This window comes from Pteropus vampyrus, unplaced genomic scaffold (genome assembly GCF_000151845.1).
Source record: "Pteropus vampyrus isolate Shadow unplaced genomic scaffold, Pvam_2.0 Scaffold217, whole genome shotgun sequence".
NCBI lineage: Eukaryota > Metazoa > Chordata > Mammalia > Chiroptera > Pteropodidae > Pteropus > Pteropus vampyrus.
Window position 1 is genome coordinate 2,326,219 of NW_011888998.1, and position 20,715 is coordinate 2,346,933.

Below are 20,715 nucleotides of genomic sequence, written 5' to 3' on the forward strand. Positions count from 1 at the left end.
CAGTAGATGTGAAATATAATAATTGTAATGTGTGCAAATAAATGAATAAAAGATCAACGGAATTCAAGTGAATCTATGAATAAACGTGATATATTAAAAAGAGGCATTTGAAATTAAAAATTGGCCACCGATTAAAAAAAAAAATTGTGTTCCATACAAAAACGTTCCAGGAGAATAAAAGAAAAGAATGGCAGAGGCTTTAGTTCACTAATTAAAGCACTATACTAAGATTGTGAATTCATAACTACTCAGCAAAAAACCAAGCAATATTTGACAATGTCTACTATGTTTATGTGTGGAAGAGAAGCAGTATCACATAACTATAATCCTAGATTACATTTTTAATGTAAAAAATATAGCCATTTGAGCACTGGGGAAAAAAAGCATGGTAGTTTTTGAAAAGCTCAGGGTGAAAAAAACCTTTCCTAGGATGATACTAATTAAAAACCTTAACAAAAAATTGGTAGATTTGACTACATAAAATGAAAAACTCATATGGTGAAAGATCTATTAGCAGCATGGCCAAAGATATCTTTATTAAAAGGGGTGTGTCAAGAACTTTTACAAATCAAGTAGACCTCATTAATTAGTCAGTAAATTGGTACGACCTCTTTACAATGAATTAACAATTCTACAAATTCACAACTGAGAACTGGTTCTAAGGTACAGTTCACATGGATGAGTATAGGACTATTATTTGATATAGAGCTATTTTTGCTTTTAATGGCAAAACCCAAATGTCTATCAATGGCAGATATGTTAAATTGTGGCACATTCATATAAAGGCACGCTGAGTAGTCATTACGATGAAGAAGAACTATGTGTATGGACGTGGAACTATGCCTTGATAAACTATTAAAAGTGTTTATCTCTGAAGAGATGGAATTACAGGGAGATTTCACCCTGGCTACATTGTTTTTACCTTTTTTATAATGTGCATGTATTATCAAAAAAAAGGGTGGGGAGGGGAGAGTGTCTCCATCCCCAAACCGAAAGCTTGTAAACAATTACAAAAAAAAATGTCTCGACAATAGCTAATTTCTCACTGATCCAGAGAAATCATGTCTTAAATTACAAAAATGTTCATTCCTTTAAAGAGGAAAAAAACCATTTTCACACTTACATTAGCTGGTTGCTCTCAACAGGAACGTCTGTGTCTTCACTGAGTTCCAATCTATCACGCCTGTAGGTCGAACCAACACTCAATCCATGAATTAATAATAATGAGGCAGAAAGAATTTTCCTCCTCACATTGCCAAGGGAACCTCTCAGCCACAATTCAAACACAGGACGTGTTTTTAAAACATCTCCCAACTACTGGGAGATTAAGTCCATTCGAATAACCTTTGTCAGACTGGAGACAGCTAGGGCTAGTTATCTCCTCAAAAACAAAAACAAAAACAAACAAACAAAAAAAGAGTTCATTTAAAGATGAACTTGAGATTCAAAGGATTATTTAAGAAAAAAAAAAAAATCCATCTTCCAGAGCCGAATAGAATTTGAAAAGAAAAAAAGAAAAAAAGAAAAAAGAAAAAGAACACCAAAATTCAATAAGATCCAATTTCTGGTCTTCAAGATTTCTTCACCTATTAAGAAAAAAACAGAAACCTTCCCCCATCTTTATTATCTGTATAATAAAAGCATACTTGTATGTAAAAATATAAGTGTTTTATGTATATAATATACATATATACTAACTGACTTATACACACACACACATATACACGAATGTGTAGAAATAAAACATTTGGGTAAGTTTTCCCTTTTAAAATACACTACAAAAGCCTTTATATTTGAGTTCATTATAAAAGTAGTGAACTTACTCCTATACCAAAAGTATGAAGTATATTAATACATTACACAAAATTTTGCCCAGCCCGCAAAATAAAGATGAAAGGACGTCCTTAAACATATATCAATGTGTATAATATGGATGTATGTATATCATCATCATCTTTATCTTCAGGGAGTGTTTAACCAAAAAAGATAGAAACGTATAGTTACAGAGTAACTACAGAGTGGTGCAACAAGCTGTAGAAGGCAGAGCAACATTATAGCCATACTGAACTGGCACTGTCAAAATATAGAAAGTTTCTAACTAAGGGAAGATTTTTCTTTCTTTTATAGCAACACCAGTGTCAACTGGCATGAAATTCAATATTGGCCCTGCAAAGGCTTGCTTATGCAGCCTAGTTTCAAATTCTTTACTAGTGATGACTACAACTAAAGACGTAAATATCCATTTACTCCAGTTAGTAAAAGGGTAAACTTTTGAAGTTGAAATTTCATTCCACAATGGTACATTTACCATTTAAGAATTAAAAAAAAAAAAAAAACACAAAAAAACCAAAATCCAAAAACCAAAAAAAAAAAACCCCAAAAACGATTTTGATACATAGAAATGAATTCTAAATTTTGAAACCAGCCCAGTAATAAAGCAATTTTGATTCTCATGTAATAAATACTACATTATTTCTAGGCTAAATCTTGCCAAATACTATCCAAGACAAAACTAAAATCAAACTTAAAAAAAAGTGGACACCTTTTACTCACACTTAATACTAGTCAATTTTCCAGGAAATTTTTGGGCAGGGAATATCCCCAAATCTAAAATGAAAAAAAGGAAAAATTGGGATCTTACATTAGTTATTCAGTCTGAAACTTTGAATAGACTTTTACTAAAAGTCATCAATCTCTGGCTTCCCACTCAATCACAGAAACATACTTTCAGAGTGGAAAAAGACCTTAAAGATCAGAGATCAATTCTCTTATTTTACCAGTGAGGAAATGATTCCTAACACATAAAAATACCGCTTATTTTTAGTTAAGAATAGAGGCCAAAACAATCTCACAGTTAAGAATATAGTACTATGGATCATTCACTATATTTTTAAAAGACATTTAAGATCACTTAATATTAAAAAAACATTCTTTAGAAAATAGATACTAGGTTTGTCAAAGTATGCTTATGAATGGGGCTTTCATTTTAATTCCCATTCAATCTTTTGAAATTTTGTAAACTTACATTATGCCATTTACCCATAATTTGGCAAAAGTACTTAAACAATATTTTTATACTATTTTATAAGGGTTAAGAAAAGGCAATTCAAAGATTAAAAGTAATTTTTCCTAATTGTTTTGTTTCCCTTTTCTTTAGATCCAATTCTAAATATAAAGGGTAACTATCACACTAAGTTGAAATTATAAAGCTGACCAGTATGAGGAGGCAATTAGAAATTTCCAAATATAAAACAATTTCATGAGTTTTTTTTTTTTTTTTTTTTTTTTTTTTTTTTTTTTTTTGCCAAGCTGTATCTTGCTCTGCAATAGGAACAGGACTCTCAGATCTCCTATTTTCTATTTAAAGAAATAGAAAAATGAGGGGGAAGAGGGAGAGGAATACCAGCTTAGTACATCTTTTTCTGTCATTGCTTTCAGAGTAATTAAACTTTCCATGGTGGGAAAAATTTTTACTTAAAACCAATTACTAGTTCAGTCTATCAGTCAGAAATTGCCTAAGGCCTTTCAATGCTACACTATATTTTATGAAAAACATCTTTTAACTGGTAAAAATAAAATTTTGAGTGACAGCTATATTGAGTTACTGTGAAATCATTAATCTTCACTTTGTCAACACTGTATTACCTCTGAGGAATTTTCGGCTTTTTTTGTGTTTTCAGGTTTCCCCAGATTTGTGTATAAAGAATTAGTTTAACTATATTTAACAACTATAGCAACTAAGATACATAGCAATGTCGCCCATTTTAAATGAAAAAAGAAAAAAAATTAAGATAATATTTCCTTTTCATTGCTTTGAACAACCTCATTCTCAGGATCCCAGCTCAGAACCAATGTAGAATAATCATAGTTAACATTTTTCAAGTTCATTTTCAGAAACATCAGCTGTTCTATATTGTCAAAGTCCAGACTCATGATCTGCTTTGGATGAAAGTGGCTATTTGCAGTAAAGATGCATTCTGATTGCCAACTACACATGGGGCAGCTTAGATACTGAATGGCAACTTGGGTCAAAGCTGGCCATATGCTCACCTTTCTCTGCCAGTAAATCAAAGGGTCATCACCTCCTGAGATCTCTGAATACTTCTCTTTGAAGTACTCATCTACTGCTGCTACAGCAGAAGGAAACATGAAGCTTTTGCCTCCAAAGGTAACATTATCTGCAGCTGAGCTATCAACAGACCCTGAACTGGAGGTGCCTTCTCTTATAGATGAGGTAAATGAATCGGCTTCTACTATAGCTGAAGGACCAGAAGCTTCTGAAGTTGCAACATGGTAAACCTCTGGTGAAGATTCCATATAACTACAAACTTCTTCTGCCAAGATCTGCTTATAAGTTTCTAAATCAGCACCTTTAGGGAAAAAGTCTTCCAAACTGTTTTTGAAGCAAGGATCTAACAAAGCAGCCAAGATACAGGGCTTGGATTTGAGCATGGCACTTAGTAGGGTGTCAGTTTCAAGTTTTAGAGATAAACTATCCACCAGATTGAGGGCCTGTGTAATACCTCTAACTTGAAATTCTTCTCTGAGTTTCTGCAGGGAAAGTAGAAGATGATGGTTTAGGGGTAGCACCTGATTCAATCCTGTGGTCTTCACACTCACTTTTTGGGTGGCCTCCTCAAATGGTTTAAGAATATCACAAACATAAGTCATTAGAGTCCACTGAAGGGAGGTGAGTACAACTCCACTGGCTCTACCAAGACTATGGTGAACTGAGTAGCAATGCTCCAAGAGCCATTTTAACATATAAAAAGTAGAAATCCAATGGCCAGTTTCATCTTGCTTCAAATTCTTCCATGGAAGTTGGCGATCATTTTGGAACTCTTGCAGTATCTGACGGGCCTTGACTGAATGGCTGAAATGATGACACGTTTTCCTAGCAGCCACTAGCATATTCTCAATGCTTTTGTGCTCACAGAAAAAATCCTGAATGACTACATTTAAACAATGTAGGAAGCACGGCACATGGGTAAAACCGCCATCTTTGATTGCATGTACCACATTAGAGGAATTATCAGAAACAATGAAGCTAGGAATGAGGAAATTAGGAGAAAGCCACAGACCAATCTGGTCATTTAATTCTTGTAAAATGTTGGTTACCAAACAGTCTTTGGCAAAACCTGTTACACAAAGCACTGCCCATTTTCTAAAGTTGGGGATCCTGCCATTATTGGAAGAAAGTGCAGTTTCCAAGGAGACCCAGTGCACAGTCACAATAAAATAGTCAGTGGATGGATCATGGGTCCATATGTCTACAGTCAAGTGGATCTTTTGGCTTTGAACATTCTCCAAAGTTAAGAAAATTTTTTCTCTGACCCAATCATATAATTGAGGTACAGCTTTAGTGAAGAAGTACGTTTCAGATGGTAACCTATAGTCCGGGGCTACAATCTGCATGAACCTCTTAAAAGCTGGGGTTGAGAAGTAGTTGTAAGGATGCATATCCTCCACAATCATCTGAATAATTGCCTGACTTATTCGACTTGAGACTGAATTTTCACAGTATGTTGTTTCTCTCTCCTGGGCACACATCAGGGTATCTTGCTCTGCAATAAGAACAGGACTCTCAGATCTATTTTCAACCTCTAACACAGGAGGTTCTTCTGAGTCAGAGTCACTAAGGTCTTCAGTTGTTAAATCTTGGCTCCCTGTAGACTTCTCTCCATGCAAAGTATCACTTAAGAGATCATCTCTCTCTGTCTCAGCCTCATCTAATCCATTTCCAACTGCACCACTGTCTTTGTTGGCGACAGCCCAATGGATGGGATGCGTGGCCTGCAGGTGTCGTTGAAGTGTTGAAGTTCCTAAGTGAGAACCTGGCCTACCCCGGCTCACACTTCTTTTACATATGTTACACACAGCTCTTGAGATGTGCTGGGGATCAGTATAAAAAAAATTCCAAACTGCAGACGTCTTGGCTCTTGTTCCAGGAATTAAGGCATGCTTGACAATGTTACTTTTGATGAGAAATCTCCCCCTTTCCGCCCTCAGGGCATCAGATACTGATTTATCATGTTTTTTACCCATTCTATTACCATCTAATGGATCAGTAGAAATATATTCAAAGCTTCCATTGCTGCCGGCAGAAGAGGGAGATAAAGGTACATCCAAAGTAAAATCCTCCTCCCCACCAGTGACTCCAAATTTGTTGGCCCTGGTCCAGTGAGGTGAATGCCTTGCCTGCAGATGTCGCTGAAGGGTAGATGTCCCGAGATGGCTGCCTGGTTTACCCCTGCTAACACTTTTTTCACAGAGGTTACAAATAGCCCGCCAGGTGTACTGGGGGTCGACATGAAAGAAGTGCCACACAATGGAGGTCTTGGCTCTCGTACTAGGTAGATAAATCTGTTTTTCTATATTGCTTTCAAAAAGACGTTCTTCATCCTGCTCAGGGGCACTGGAGGCTAACAAAGCAGGGGCATCTGCAACAGGCCTCCCAGATCCCAAATCCTTACTAAATTTTTTCACAAGGATTAGTTTCTTTCGTCGCCTTTTCCCCTTAAGTCGCAAACCCTTCTTTCTTTTCTTTTTAGCAGGCAATTTTGCCTCTTTATCCATTCCTTCTGCCACCATCCTCCTCTCTACAGCATCTTCTTTATCTGTATTAGAATTAATAGAAACACATCCCAGAATCCCAGCACCATTACAAGTGCTGCATCTTTTGCCAGGAGAGAGTGATGAAACTGGTACACTTAGGGTACATACACTCATTCTCTTTATGTCTCCAAAATTTGTACCAGAATTTGACAGTGGGTTTATTACTCATGCAGAAATACAGTTGTTCCTCTCTACTTGCATTTCCTTTTCTCCAATTTCTATGGAGAGTCAAATTCCCTTTGGATCCATGACTTCCAAGCCAGGTTATTTTTGGAGGAAAAGTGACAGCAATGGAGAACATTCCCAAACTCTTTCTCAGAGGGCTTTAAGATCCCTTCCAACTTTGAGTTCTGAATTCAAATTGTCCAATCTCATGTTATAGAAAAAAGAACTGAGGCCCACTTTCCCAGAGTCATAGAGCTGGTCAAAGCAGTTAGAAGCCAAGTTTTCTAAATCCCAGGCCCTTGTTCTTTCTGCTTCATCAGAAGAACTACATCTACTTAAAATGCCTTTAGCTTTTAAAATATGTATTTTTATGATGCCTCATAATAGCCACATCAATTTCCCTTAATTCTGAAACTAATTATTTTCAAGAAACTTCATTTAAACAAAAACATCACTTAGGACTGTGATTTGCCAATACGATCCCAAAAGTAAATTCTGGAAAGGTAAATTAGACTCCACATACTGGTCATTAACAAATGCTAGCTGGCCCCTTTCAGCTCTAAAAGTAATATAATTTTTAAAAATGTGGGTGGCTAAAAAAAAAAAAAATATATGCTTTGAGAGTAAAATTAAAAAACAAGGTCACAAGATGCATATTCAATTTAGTTTGGACTGAAAACTACTCCAAATTATCTTCTGACATTTTTAGACTAGAGAAGCTTTTAGGCCTTTAAATAAGTAACTCATTAGCTGGACTCTATATGAGCAGCAAAAAACAAAATATGAGCTTCCATTCCTTCTCGGTTGATCCCTCCCCTTCCGTCAATACCTACATACATTTACCCTAAAAAGCATCGCTATCACTAGTTCCACAGCCTCCTTCTCAAGGTCCAGAAACAAGGCCTGGAAGATGTCAACAATATGGGCCTTCCCCATCGGAATCCGCACCGATTATGGGAGTTTAGGGGGTGTTCTTCATTACGGTTTCATCAATCCTACAAGGAGAACGTAAGTCCCTGTTGCTCTTGAATCCGATGATGAGGGCTGGGGGTGGGAGTGTAATTAAGGGAGGAAAGGGGTGTAGGATACCGGAATAAGGTCGGTGGCTTTCTGTATGTGGATTTGAGAAAACCTCCAAAGTAGTGGGACCCTGGAGAGGAATCAGAGTAGGTAAATTCAGCTCCTGGCACTATGGTTAATTTAGGCGTGGGGGATCCGCTAAACTAGGGAAACCGTGGCCCCGAAGAAAGCAATTTAGTGTCAGTTCTGACTCCAGCAGTCCAGGAGCAAGTAGGCTTTCGGGGCCTGCCCAGGGCTCCTAGTTTCGCCAACACCGGATGTGGGGGCGGGGAGGACGATTGGCTGGGAAGGGAGCAGGCGCCGTGGGCGGGTGAGGTGGGCTGGGGTGGGGGTGGGGGTGGGGTGGACGAGAATCGTGAACGGGAATCCGGGACTCCCGGCCCGCCCCGGCGAGGGCAGCGGTGAGGGGGGGGAGGGGTGTTGTTACGGCGGGGCCGAAGGACCCGCTGGCTTCCCGGGGTAGGCCGCGACCCAGGGGCGAGGGGGGAGGCCGCGGCCACTCCCCTCGCCCTCTCCCCCACTTCCCCGGTCCCAAGCCACCTGGGAATCAAAAAACGGGTCTAGTTACCAGAGAACAGAAACTTTACCGAAACGACGACACTATCCCCGATTCCTGCTTGCTGCCACGTCTTTCTTCTTTCTTAGTCGCTGCCGTCCGCCGTCCTCCCAGCAGCACCACCAGCAGAAACCCAATACTGCCAGCGTCAAAGATGGCGCCCGGCTACAGGCTCAGCTCTAAGACCGGAGCGGTAAAAGTGCCAGCACGACGCAAGCGCAAGGATTCTGGGAGATGTAGTTTCCTCTATGAGGCGATGCGTAAGATGGCGGCCTCGGTCACAGGGTCACGTGAGAGGGGAGGTGCTAAGCCTTTGGGGCCCGCTCTTTCCGCGGAACGCGTTTTAGAAAGTTATGGGTTTCTTGAAAGAATCTTTGATTTTTTTTAAAAGTTTTATTTAATTTTTATTATTTTGGATTTTTTTAAAAGTTTTTTTTTTCATTAAATAAGGTAACAAACGAGAAAGTCGCGAGAGCTGTGTCTACTGGACAATAGGCGCTCAGTTTATTCTTACCAGAAGTGTTTGCTTAATGAATAAATAATCCCAATCGTGTAGATATCCAATTTAGAAATAAACTACTTTTCCTATGCAATATTGAAGGATTTGTGCATTTATTTTTATTTGAAGAAGTGAAATTGGCTTCGAGGGAGTTAAATTTCTTAAAACAAATTTTTGTATTGGATAAAATTCAAGCTCACTAAAAAGTTCATGAGGTTTGCGGCATGAGAAGGAAGAACGTTAGGTGTGGCCTCCTGACTTAATTATTAACATTAACCTGTATTTTCCCATTTGAATGTTTTTACCTTTTTTCTCCACTTATAAAAATAATACATGTGAATAGTTTTCAAAAAATGTAAATAATACAGATATATAGAGAGTAGAAAGTTTAAGCCTTCATTAATCTCGTTCCTGAGAAATACTCTCATTAATTTAGCATATATTCTTTCTAACTTTTTTGCGTGCAAATATACTTAAATATAAAACGGTGATAAATTAATAAGAGCCTAAAATCTCGCTGGCTTAGAGGGTCAACAGAACCTGCTTAGGTGGCAACGTTTTACTGAGCTTTAAAGGATACAGTTCTGTTACTAAGAAAGGGTACTCTTGATGGTAAAGCAGATGGGATTCCAGGCACCTTTTATTTCCTCTTGGGCTTTGTGAAGAAGTCCAGCTAGCCCATGACTCTGTCCTGAGTCTCCTTACACCTGGGCTTTTATCTTCTTTCAAAGTGAGAAGTCACAACATTAGAATACTAGATCCAGTCCCTGTCTTACATGACAACTCTGTGATTGCCATATCAACTAGACCTAACAAGCAGATTCCTGGTAACCAATTTCTGTCTGTTACAATACCTGAGTTTTTCAGTTTAACACAGGGCTTTCCAAACAGCTGATAGGCTTTCCAGTTTAGGGCTTTCCAAGCTGCAGTCCTGGTCTGACTGGTATGCTATGTATGGTTAGAGTTCACCAAATATAAGGTATAATTGTAAGATGCATCTTATTTCACAGACATCTGAAAGAAAAAAACCCCCTGCCAATTAAACTCATAGCGCCTATTGGTCAGAGATGGTAAATTTGGAAAGAATACACATCTTAAAATGAATGAAATACAGTATTTTTTTTTGTAATTTGCTTTTTTTAATTTTCCAATTTATTTCTAATATCTTTTAATGGTCATCAGTGCTTAGAGACTTACCATATTATTTTTAACCCATATCATAATAAAGCTGTTTTACAATAAGTTTCACCAGTTCCTCTTTGATGGAAATAATCATGTTTCAGTTTTTATTAGTCTCTCCTAAGGGGGAAAAATAAAACTAATAGCGTAATACAGACATTGAAGAGGGCAGAAGTTAAAAGCCTGAGGCTATTAAAAGGAAGGAGAACTAGTCAGGATATCCTCCAAAGGCCAGGGAAGAGTACCCATGGGGATCCCCCCAATGTACACAAACAGAATTCTTAGGGGTGGATGTGGGCTTCCATGTTATAAGGGCATAAAGTATTTAGAGCAAGGGCACAATGCCAGATTCCTCCTACTCAAACCCCACCTTGAATCTAAATGAATTTCAAACAAGCTCTAGACCTCTTCAGTAAAAATTTGACAAGATTTTATGATAGCTAATGTGAGAGCAAAGGTTTTATAAGTCCACTAGAAAAAGAATACAAAATTATTGAGACAAAATTAATTCAAAAATGAATATTCATTTATAAGAGAGGAGATGACAACAAATTACATATTAAAAACCAACTTCGTATCATATAAATTCAAAAAGTCACATTTTTACTAATAAATCTATAAGCCTCCATAATACATTTTTATATATTTAGCTGCATACTTTTTGCCTCTTCATATGACAACAATTTTGTAAAATTCTCTATAAACAATAAATAAATCACTCCTCTGATATCTTTAATAAAAATAATTTTATCAATGATAGTTTAGGAAATTTTCAACTCCATAACTTATTGATAATGTTATGAAAATTCTATCAAATTTCTTATGTGTATAAGCACTAGGACTTTGTTGAATTATTATTGGATTATTGAATATATTCCTGACCAGGCAAGAATTGCCATTTTTACTAGATGTGTAGTTATCTATTGCTACACAATAAATTATCCTAAAATTTAGTGGCTTTAAACAATAAACATTTTTTATCTCACAGATTTTGTGGGTTAGGAAATTGAGAGCAGCGTAGCTGGGTGGTTCTGGCTCAGGGTCTCTTATGAGGTTGTAATCAAATTGTTAGCCAGGTTTACAAGTCATCTGAAGGCTTGACTGGGGCTAGAGGATTAGTTTCCAAGCTTATTCATATAGCCGTTAACAAGAGACTTCAATTTCTCCCCAGGTTGGCCTCCCCATGGGGCCGCTCATAATATGGGTAGCTGGCTGTGTGCGTGTGTGTGTGTGTGTGTGTGTGTGTGTGTGTGAGAGAGAGAGAGGGAGAGAGAGAGAGAGAGAGAGACACACACAAGAGAGAGAGAGAGACAGAGACAGAGACAGAGAGATACCAGGCCAGAAGCTGTAAATGCAACGCTTTTTTATAATCTAGCCTTAGAAGTGACATACAATATCACTTCTTCCAAATTCTACTATCACACAGAGCACCCCTGACATAATGTGGGAGGGGACTGAATAAGGGCATGAATAACAGGAGGCAGAGATCATTGAGGTCTGTCTTGGATGCTTGTTAATGATAACCAAATCCTCCACTTAAAATTTTACATGTGTGATGATTGGAAGAACTTTTCACAGACCAGCTTCTGGCTCCAAACATTTCTAATCTTGTTTCTCTTCCATATATATCAAGCAAGATATGCCACTTATATCAAGATATGACCTCTGGCCCTACGACTTTGGGTCATAATGCCAGAGGAATCTACCCAGTAGGTAATAGGCGTATTCTTGAAAGCCATTTCTAACTCCGCATATCTAACAATAATTTAACTCTAATGAAAGTGACTGTAAACCACATAAATATAACCCAAAATAATTGTATCCCATCTCAACTTCTTCTTAGCCAGATCCCAAAAATGCCCAACAAGGGAAAGGTATTAGAGAGAGTCTGAGTCAAAAAACAAACAAACAAAAAAACCCCAAACCCAAAATATGGCTCTTAGGCATTTGCTATTAAAATATCTTACTTTTACAAATTTTATAATGACCACATGAACATGCTACTAAGGTCTTGCTCAGAGCCTTGAAGAAGACTTGTGCAAGGGGCCCCAAGTTTAAGCTTCATTAGCTTCATGGTAAATCCTTCTCTCTTTGTGTAGTGGTAGGGTGTGTTGACTATGGAGTAATATGATCTGGATTCAGATCCTGGCCTATCCTTCACCCTGAAGCTCTAGCCACCTCTGTGGGCTCCACAGGTTGGGAGTAGCTCCTGTTTGTACTTCCCTACATTAGAGAAAAGGTAACCACCACATGAGTAGCTAGTTCTTTTTCCAACCCAGTGTCCATCGCCACTATCCATCATCCTTTTTTTTTTCAGCCTTTGGGTCTCAGCTGTCTGACATGAGTGAGGAAATAAGGACTAATGGAGTCTTCCAGCAAGAAGCTTTGGATAGAAATCAGAAATACCCACTAATTACAATGGATAAATTACAAACTTCTTGCTCTAGCTACAAGACCTGGGCTCGTGTCACTGAAGTCAACCTTCCTGGTACTACCTTCCCATCTTCATTCCCAACGCTTTCTTATGCAGTTTAACTTTCTTGTATAGAATATTTTTTCTTGGTATTTAATTTCGGAATGAGGTAACTGTAGTTTTTTTTTTGACTGATGTGGTTAGTTAACAAAAAGACTAGGTTCTCATTATCGACATCATCATCCTTTATCTTACACTAAGTATTCTCCTATGTTTTTAGGTGTTTGTGCTAGGCATTGTGAGAAATCCCCAAAAGGCATAAAATGTGGAACTGCCCACGTGGAACTTTTTCTAGAACACATGATAAATATAAAGATCAATAACTACCAGGTAGTGTATACCATGTGTCCAGCCATAGTTTAGACTTGGGGTTACAAACCCAAATGCTTACATGAGCCAGTCACATGTATATATGAGAACTGTGAGGCAGGCATAAACTCGAGTGCATGCCCTAGCTAACGAGCCAGCTGTGACCACTCAACTCCAGCCCATTCTTGCCAGGAGGGAATATAGACCCAGTATCACCACATCTTTCAATTTTTCAAAAGAAGCTGGAAATTTTTATGTGAAAATTTCTGATTTGTAAATTTGGAAGCTAGCTCAAATAAAACAAAACACACACACAAAAATCACTTGGGGGGGTGCGTTGCAACTTCCACTTGGGTCTAGGAGAGTTAGAAAGGAAGAGGCAGTCAGTGAATTGTGCAGTTTCAGGAAATATTTTCTGAAGGTAGTGAGACTTAAATTGACCTCAAATAGGACAGAGGTAAGAAGTTAAGTGAAGACAAGGAAAGAAGCTATATTAGGGAGACATTTAAAGGGGTGAGGAAGGAAATTTGACTAGAGAAGAGTCCATAGATGATAGAAAGAATAAACATCATAAAACTAGGTTGGAGCAAGATTATGGAGGGTCTTGAATGTTGGGAAGGCATTCAAATAATATTTTTTGGACAATAAATATTCCTTGAAGGCTTTGGAACAGGGACAAAGAGGTAAAAGATGTGACATTTGCAAAGCTGTATTTCAGAAAGGTTGAATTGGAGGTGATGTTGGGCAGGAGTAACCACAGTGAAGAATCAATGGAAGCATCGAAGAGTGGTCCCTTCTTGATCCTAGCCATCATCCCCTCTGTCTCCTGTATTTTTAACTTGTCTCTCTCTCTGGTTGTTTCCCAAAGCCTAGTAACATATATGATTCCTTCATTGATTAAAAAAAAAAAAAAGTGGCGTGGGGCATTATGCTCAATTCTTTGTTGTCCTCTGGCACACCTAATTTCCCAACTTATCATTATTGCCAAGTTTGTTGGCGACTTTTTCACCTCTCATATACTCTTCAATATATTTCATTTGGATTTATATCCTCACGGCTTCTCTGAAATTACTGTGGTAGGAGTGTTAGTTTTAAATTAGATGCATCCTTTTCAGTGCTTATTTTTTCTCTTATTATTAACCAGCATTTATCGATAGTTTTTTATGTGCCAGGCACTGTGCTAACAGCTTTACATACAAATGAATCTTCATGGTAACTCTATTAGATAAGTAATATTATTAACTTCTTTTTGCAAATGCTTGTAATGTTCTAACGATGTGTCCAAAGTGTCATTGCAGGTAAGTGGCGAAGTCAAGAGTCACATCAAGATCTGTCCAACTCCAAATCATTATGCAAACATTGGCCTTCATTCACCATTTTCTCTTTTTTTTTTAAAAACTCCCCCTCCCATGGTTCAACAAACAAAATTCTATCTTGGTGCCCTTTCAAATTCTCTGACTGCCAGTTCTCTAGTTCCTTTGCAGGTTCTTTCTCTATCCCTCACTTAACTGTTGATGTTCCCCAGGATTCACTTCTCAGCCCTCATTGTTTCTCACTCTATTTTCCCTTTCTGGGTTATTTCCTCCATTTCCTTGGTTTTGACTATGAATTAATTCCATGTGGTGACTCTCAGATCTGTATCTCTGACTCAGATCTCTGTCTAATTGCCTATAGGATCTTCAGTTGAATGTTTCAGAGGCACTTTAAATTCAGCATACCCAAAACTAAAATTATCACTTGTCTCCAACACTTCTTTCTTCTCCTGAAGTTTTTGTCTCAGTGGATGGCACCACCCACCTTTCATCTAGTTACTGGGGTCAGAAGTCGGAGAGTTAATGAGGACTCCTTTCTTTTCCTCATCTTCCACCATCAAATACTTATGAAATCCTATTGACTTTACCTTCTAAATATCCCTTGAATCTACATTTTTCTTTTTCATTCCCACTGCTCCTGTTTAGTTGAGGCCTTTATCACTTGTTGCTTATTTTCTAGATTGCTGCCACAGCCTCTTCTTCAGTTTGCTGTCTTACCCTTTCTTTAGCCTACTTTCCAAACTAATTTCTCTTTCTAAAATGCAAGTAAAATCTAAACAACACACACACGCACACTCACACTTGCTTTTGCATAAAACATTTTCTAGAGAATCTATTAACAGTGGTTAACTAAGCATAGTGGAGATAGAAGTCTGAAGTGGAAAGGAGACCTTTTATTGTATTTTTTTTTGTACTAATTCAAATTCTGTTGTATTTATGTATTACTTTTATTATATAAAAATAAGTTTTAAAAAAACTTCTACATTTTGATCCAGCATTCCACATCTAGAAGTTTATCCTGTACTTGTGTTCACACATGAGCGAAAATGACATATGTATGTGGATATGATACAATCTAAATGCCTGTCACTACTATAATGCTGAATACAAAGGAGTATAGCCATACAATAAAGTTCTATGCTACCATGAAGAAGAATGATGTGCTTTGTACTGTATACCTCAGTGTATTAACATGTGCAAGCACTAGAAAATATTACCTGTATATAATAGAATATCTATTCTGGGAGTAAATGTTGAGATTGGATAGATAAGAGAGCAGGATTTAAAGGCCAGGAAGAGGAGTTTGGATGATTACAAGTAGGGAATAATTTTTTCTTGTGCAAAGGAATGACATGACATGACAATCTGTATATGACAGAAGATCTCTAGACGAGTTTAGAAGAGATCTGAACAGTAGTTGCCTTTATGGAGGGACAAGGTGGGCAGGAGATACTACTAGGTGGCATGGGAAGCAGTTCATTTTTCACTGGTTTATAGTGTTTGACTTTTATACCATGTTTGTGTATACAGCTACTCAAAATATTTTCAATTCATATAATTTAGATCCAGCTTATGAGAAGAGTCATAATTCACTTGGAGTATCCTATATTGACTGGAAGCTTTCTTGCTTCTTCAAGGTTGTCCATCATAGTGATGTATGAATTAATATTGATTCTTTGCAGATACACAGTATTATGCAAAATGAAGGGAGGTTATACGAGTAATGGCTTTAGTTTTTCCCTGATAGGCTGGCTAAATATTGTTTTATACAGGATGGACCCCTATATATACAGTATAATAACCAGAAACTATACTAGTCATCCTTCTTAGCTTTTCATCCATGTCCACAAACACGTGATCTCTCTGTATTGTAAGATCTTTAAAACACATTGTAAACACATCCCTTGACTTGGACTTATTTATGAATCAGAACAATTGCAAATCTATATAGTAAAATTAAAATTTACTCCCTTTTTGAAAATCCTTTAGATATTGTTCATCACCTTTAGGATAAATTATAAGTTTCTATTAATATCTACTAATATTCCAAATCTTACTCTTGCCTACCTATTCGTCCTGAAAATTTATCACTCTGTCCCCTTTAGTTCTTTGCTCTTTAATGTGGAATGACCTTCAGTAACCTGAACATGTCTTACTTCTCAAGCCCCTGTGCTTTTTGCTCATGTAGTTTCTTCTGCTTAACACGCCTCTTCTCCACCTTCAAATATTCTACTGACTGGTTACTTCTGGATTCCAGCAGCCTGTGCCTTGTCACATGGTTAAGGGATTAGCTTGTGGCTCATTTGCTTCTTTCTATATGTCCCTCATTGAGAACAGCGATGTCTTGCTCATCTTCAGAGGCCCAGTGCCTGAAGGCATTCAATATGTGTTTGTATGAATTTGGAGGAGTAAATGCTGAGATTGGATAGATAAGGGAGCAGAGTTTAAAGGCCAGGGAGAGGAGTTTGGATGACTTCAAGTAGGGAACCATTGTTTCTTGTGCAAAGGAATGACATGACAAAATGGACAAGGGATGGGGTGGGGTGGGAGGAACAGAGATGCTGAGGAAGAGAGATTAAATAGTCAGAAGTTGGGAGTCATCTGGGTGTGAAGAAATGATGGCTAAGATTAGGTCTGAGGCCCTGGGATGAGTAGAAAAAGCCTGAGGAGAAACTAGTTTGGGGAGAAGGATGAGTTTATAGGGCAGAAACAGGCAATAATAGTAACAGCTATCATCTGTTGAACATCCGTTCCATGTATGTGCTATGTTTTACAGGCCTGTGCAGGGCCTTGAGCTCTTGCTGAAAGATGTTTAACAATGCCCCTTCCTCAATGCATCTTTTTGCTTTTGGGACTTGGTTGCTATAGTTTGGTGTATTCTGGTAGAATCCCTTGTATCTTTTTGCAGCCACAAATTTATTCGTAAGCTTACCATTGCACAAAACAGAGGGAATGAGAATCCTGGCTATAAAAACATGACTGATAGGTTAGGAATATCCAGCAAAAGTTAGATTTCAGGAAAGGACAATCAGTTTCCCAAGAGGAAAATCTCTATAAGTGAAAATGGATTGGGGGGCCAGTGACATAGACTCAACTAAAGGACCTATGGGGGAGCCCCTGTAACAGTGTATGTTCCCTTGCATGTGAGTTGAGGTAGGGGTAGAAGGAAGTGACTCTGGAGGAATGTACGTGTGTGAGGTGAGTGAGCTGATCCACTTGGAGAGCCAGGCACCTTTGCTGTGGGACAGCTCTAACTGAGTTTAATGAAGATGGATATATTCTCTTTCATTTCACTCAAATTTTACTATCTTGGGAAACATAGAGGCATAATTCAGGCCTTTAGGAGTCAATAGACTAGAGTTTTATTTCTTCAGGACTTCTGGGATTTAAGCCAAGAAATAGAAACAGTGCTGTTAGCAAGATTTCAAACTCTACTGAGTGGTGGATCTGTGGTTTCATTATTAGCAGTGGCAGCAAGTGCCTGGCTGCCCATGACTGGTATAGAGGCTAGCAGGCATGGGTGACTCAGTCAGAGAGGCATCTCTGAGGGGCTTTTTGGGACTAAGTATTGCAGGGCTTAGCTCAAATGGTACTTTAGCTTCTTTTACATCATTGGGCTGAAGCAGCAAGCAGTAACCAGGGCTATTCATGGACATATAGGCCATGGGGAGTCTCAAAAATAAGAGCAGAAGGTAACCTATTTGTCAAAGAGGTGTAGGCTTAGCAACACCTGGAATGTTGTTAGGAACACAAATTCTCAGGCATGCTGAGTCAGAAAAACAGTATTTTAAAAAGCCCACCTCTAGGTGATTCTAGTAAACATTAAAGTTTACTAGACTCACTTTTAGAGTATTACTGCAAAAGTAAAATCACTTAAACTCAGGCTGATGAGGTCTTGGATATAAATTCTCTATGATCTATAATTCTCAGAACAATACACTTTGCTGGTGGAGAAACTGAAGTCACTCTGTCCTCCATGTTGGCAAATCCAAGAATGTGTCCATGGCCCTTCTCACTCAACCTCTCAGCATCATTGGCCATGGATGACCACTCCATCTTGGAAATACTCTTTTCACATGGCTTCTGTGACAACATACTGTCCTGGTCTCCCCACTATAGTATCAGGCTCTCAGTCTTTTTTTTCCCCGGCTCTTCCTTCATCTTTTAAATGTGAGCACCTCAGGTCTGGAAACTGCATCCCCTTTCCTCTATACTGGTTCTCTCCCTAGGAGACTACTTCTCCTTCCATGGCTTTAAATACTGTCTATGGGTTCACGACTCCAAACTTTTCATCTCATTATCTACTCGACAACTCTACTTGGCTGTCTTATAGTATCTCAAACATAACATACCCAAAGCAGAGCTTTTAAGTCCCCACTTCCAAACCTGTTTCTCTTCAGTCTTCCTCATCTCAGTAAATGACACACCATCTGCTCATTATCTAATTGCTTAGGTCCCAAATCCAGAAGCAATTCTCAATGTGTTCTAAAGTTTATCAGTTCTACCTCCAACATACATCTCAAACCTATTTACTTCTCTCCACATCCACAGCCTTAACCCCAGTCTGAGCCACCATTATGTCTCTCCCAGATGGCTGCTTAAGCCCCCTGACCAGTTCTCCTGCTTCCTTATACTCTTATCCCCTTTTAGTACATTCTCTGTACAGCAGTTTTAAAAACAGAAATCAGATCATCTCCTGCTCAAAACCCTTAAATGGCTTCTTGTGACAATTATAATAAAACCCAGATCCAGAGATCTTTTTGTGGCCTAAAGGTGCTGCCTGACAGGGCCCCGTCTCCATCCTCCTTTTTCGTCATTCTCCTTCATACTACACTCCAGCCACACTGGCCTCCATTCTATTCCTCAAGCACACTGAGACCCTTTCTGCTTTGGGCCTTCGTGAGTCCTTCTGGAATGCTCTTCCTGGACAGCTCCTTTTCATCCTTCAGGCCTTAGCTCACAGTTCCCCCACTCAGAGAGGCCTTCTCTCACTACTCTATCTAAAGTGGCTTCCCTAGTTACCCCATCTCACGATCTCTCATTTCCTTCATGGCACTGTAGTACTTGTCGCAACTTGTAATTACTTTGTTTGTTAGTTATCTGTCTCCCAACTAGATTGTATGCTCATTAAGGGCACAGTGATTATCTGTCTTATTCACAGTTTTGTCCCCAGAGCCTAGGAAAGTATCTAGTACAGAGTACGCACTATGTATTTGCTGAATGAATGAAAGTTTAAATAACTTTCATACCCCTGTTCTATATCACAGTTGTTGTGAAGACTTCAGCCATGTGGGAGAAAGAAGGAAGTCCTGGGCATTTGTGACTGAGGGTTTTATTTTGAGTATTAAGATGGGACTTTAGTCAGTTTGGGTTGCTTTAACAGAATACCAATAGACTGGCTGGCTGACTTATAAACAATAAACATTTGTTCCTCACAGTTCTGGAGGATGGGAAGTCCAAAATCAAGGCACTGGAAGATTCAGTGTCTGGTAAGGGCCTTCTTGGTCTGTCCTCAGGTGGTAGAAGGGGTGAGGGAGTTGTTTCTGAAGGGCACTAATCCCATCATGAGGACATCACCCTCACAGCCCAATCACTTCCCAAAGGCCAAATATCATCAAAATGAGGTTTAGGTTTTACCACACGAGTTTTAAGGAAACAGAGACATTCAGTCCACAGCAGGACATGATGACAATATGGCACAGATATAGAAATCCTCTTTATTGGACTTTGCATTTTTGGTTTTCCCTTAGATAGCAGGCATATAAGGATGTTAGGAAGGCTGTTGAGAATACGGACTCTGCCCAAGGCAGAGGTTTGCTGGAGAACCGTGAGCTGAAAGTAGAGCCTTTTTCCAAAATTAAGAGATTCAAGCATTTGAAATGATAAGAATGGTAAAATAAAATAAAGTAAATCCCAGACCACTATACATGCTGACTATCAACTTTCATTTTAGACCAAGCAGATTTTTCAATTATGAAGTAGCCCAGGGTCCTCTAGGGCCCCAAATTGGCACCCAGACAAATCTTTGTCCATGAATTGAGATAACATTTATGAAAATGCCTGCCTCAGTGCTTGGAGAAGTGTGATATAAAGAGCGTGTTAGGGGGCTTCAGACTGCTCAGCCACACACCAAGGCTGCAGGAGGGATCCATCAGGAGCTGTCTATCTAAACACTCAGACCCACTGATGTATTGCCAAAGTATCACATGGGAGAGTGAGCATTAGATGACTTATCCAGTGTTGGTAGGGTCTGCTGATTGAATTTGATTGACTGACTAATACATGGAGAGTCGTCTCTTCCCTCATCATCTGCCTTTCTTTCTTGCATCTGAGCAGTTAGAGAATCCAGACCTGAACATAGGCTAAGAGAAACTGTGAAAAGGCATAAAACAGGCTCTCTCCCTTACACAGGCTTCTGGGAGTCAATTAAAGATTAATTAATTAATTATTTGTTTGTTTTAAGAACTACTTGATATTCCCAGGCACAAAAACAATGTAACCTAATGGGTCTTAAGATACAAAAAAA

The 20,715-nt window shown here is 38.6% G+C and overlaps 2 protein-coding genes and 1 long non-coding RNA gene across 8 annotated transcripts in view; 1 reads left to right on the forward strand and 2 right to left on the reverse strand.

The window, feature by feature from the left end:
* ZC3H11A (zinc finger CCCH-type containing 11A) overlaps positions 1-8,678 on the reverse strand; it is a 35,980-nt gene extending 27,302 nt beyond the window's left edge. The window contains exons 1-3 of one of the 6 annotated variants that reach the window (XM_011373037.2): positions 8,429-8,678; positions 2,554-2,607; positions 1,124-1,183 (exon numbers count right to left, since the gene is read on the reverse strand). The gene's annotated coding sequence lies outside the window, so the exon portion shown is untranslated. Of the gene's footprint in view, positions 1-1,123; positions 1,184-2,542; positions 2,608-8,428 lie in introns of all 6 variants that reach the window. The other 5 variants (XM_011373035.2, XM_011373039.2, XM_011373038.2 and 2 more) reach the window with 5 other exon arrangements.
* Positions 3,142-7,627, reverse strand: ZBED6 (zinc finger BED-type containing 6). The gene has a single exon (XM_023538323.1). The coding sequence runs from the start codon at positions 6,727-6,729 to the stop codon at positions 3,787-3,789; it is 2,943 nt and encodes a 980-aa protein (XP_023394091.1). The 5' UTR covers positions 6,730-7,627; the 3' UTR covers positions 3,142-3,786.
* LOC111747289 lies at positions 7,652-9,009 on the forward strand. The gene is made up of 2 exons (XR_002783493.1): positions 7,652-7,788; positions 8,506-9,009. It is a non-coding gene; the product is annotated as an uncharacterized LOC111747289 (long non-coding RNA).
* Positions 9,010-20,715: the final 11,706 nt, after the last annotated feature.

Bases quoted from the DNA above. Each gene is read 5' to 3' on its own strand.
- ZBED6 (XM_023538323.1), bottom strand. From the start codon at position 6,729: ATGAGTGTATGTACCCTAAGTGTACCAGTTTCATCACTCTCTCCTGGC.